The 1,109-nt window shown below is 46.6% G+C and overlaps 1 protein-coding gene across 1 annotated transcript in view; it reads left to right on the top strand.

Moving 5' to 3' along the window:
• The window catches only part of LOC119592247 (netrin receptor UNC5C-like), a gene marked incomplete at its 5' end in the record, with an annotated part of 58,872 nt that overhangs the window by 56,487 nt on the left and 1,276 nt on the right, over positions 1-1,109 (top strand). Inside the window, 2 exon segments of the mRNA XM_037941083.1 lie at positions 251-422; positions 697-842. Of these exon segments, the coding sequence (XP_037797011.1) occupies positions 251-422; positions 697-842 (318 nt within the window).

Here is a 1,109-nt window from a genome sequence, read left to right as displayed (position 1 = left end):
TGGTCATCTGTCGGTCTGTTTATGTGTATGTTTGTTTTATAATTAATGTAGGCTGGGTACAGTGCTTATGAAGGATGTATATAATGTATGTTTATATGATAAATAATATCGTGTTAGATTTGGTGAACGCAGACTTATATATGTAGAGCTCTTTAATTATTCAAAATATATGTATGATATTTGATTGACGTAGATAGAAGCAAATTGTATAAACTCACGATCATTCACCTAACCCGTCGTCCTCCCGCAGGTGCACATGATGACGGAGTCGCTGCGGCAGTTCGTGCTGGTGGGCGAGAGCGCGGGCTCCAACGCCGCCGTCAAGCAGGTCAAAGTGGTGGCGGCCGCCCCCCCGCCCACCCCGTCAGGCACGCTCACCGTCACCATTCACGTCATGCAAGACACCACCGCCGCGCTCGCCTGTGAGTTAGAGTGACCATGGGAGGATAGAGAGTGGCAGATTGGCCGAGCGAAAGCCAAATTCCTCTCTGTTTAACACAATTGATGACCTCATGCATAAACCCTACAATCCGTCGTTGATAATCCTATACAAGCTATACCAAACACAAGCTACTAATCCTATCTTCCAGCATCGGAGCATCGTAATCGTATCCCTCATCTCAAGACACCCAGCTTCTTCTCAAACGCTAACATGTCCGTGACCTGTTTTCATCTTTTCTCTCTCTCTCTCTGCAGACGTGACCTCGAAGGAGCGGCGTCGCGGGGCTTCCCTGCTGGACAAGCCAAAGATGTTGTTGCTACAGGACTGCGGTGCTAACCTCTGCCTCACCTTGGATGACCTGGCTCCCGGCTGGCGCATCCGGCCGGGTCAGCATTATCAGGTAGGGTTCGTGGGGCTCAGTTGGGCGTGGTATGTTGTGGGGACGTGGATGGGGTCGACTGCGGGTATTCTAAATGGATGGATGATGTTCGGTTTAGTACGTTGGTTTATAGTCTCATGGAAGTGGTAGATAGTGTAAAATTTTATACTTTGAAAAAAAAAAAAATAGTGTTGTATATTCAATACAACAATATGCAAATAAAACATTGATGTTCAGAGGAAAAAAAAACTAACTCAGGACATTTCCGAAGCATAGTGAATAACGTCT

Source organism: Penaeus monodon, chromosome 29 (assembly GCF_015228065.2).
Source record: "Penaeus monodon isolate SGIC_2016 chromosome 29, NSTDA_Pmon_1, whole genome shotgun sequence".
NCBI classification, from domain to species: domain Eukaryota; kingdom Metazoa; phylum Arthropoda; class Malacostraca; order Decapoda; family Penaeidae; genus Penaeus; species Penaeus monodon.
Note: the sequence above shows the minus strand (reverse complement) of the source record. Positions and strands in the feature narration are given on the sequence as shown.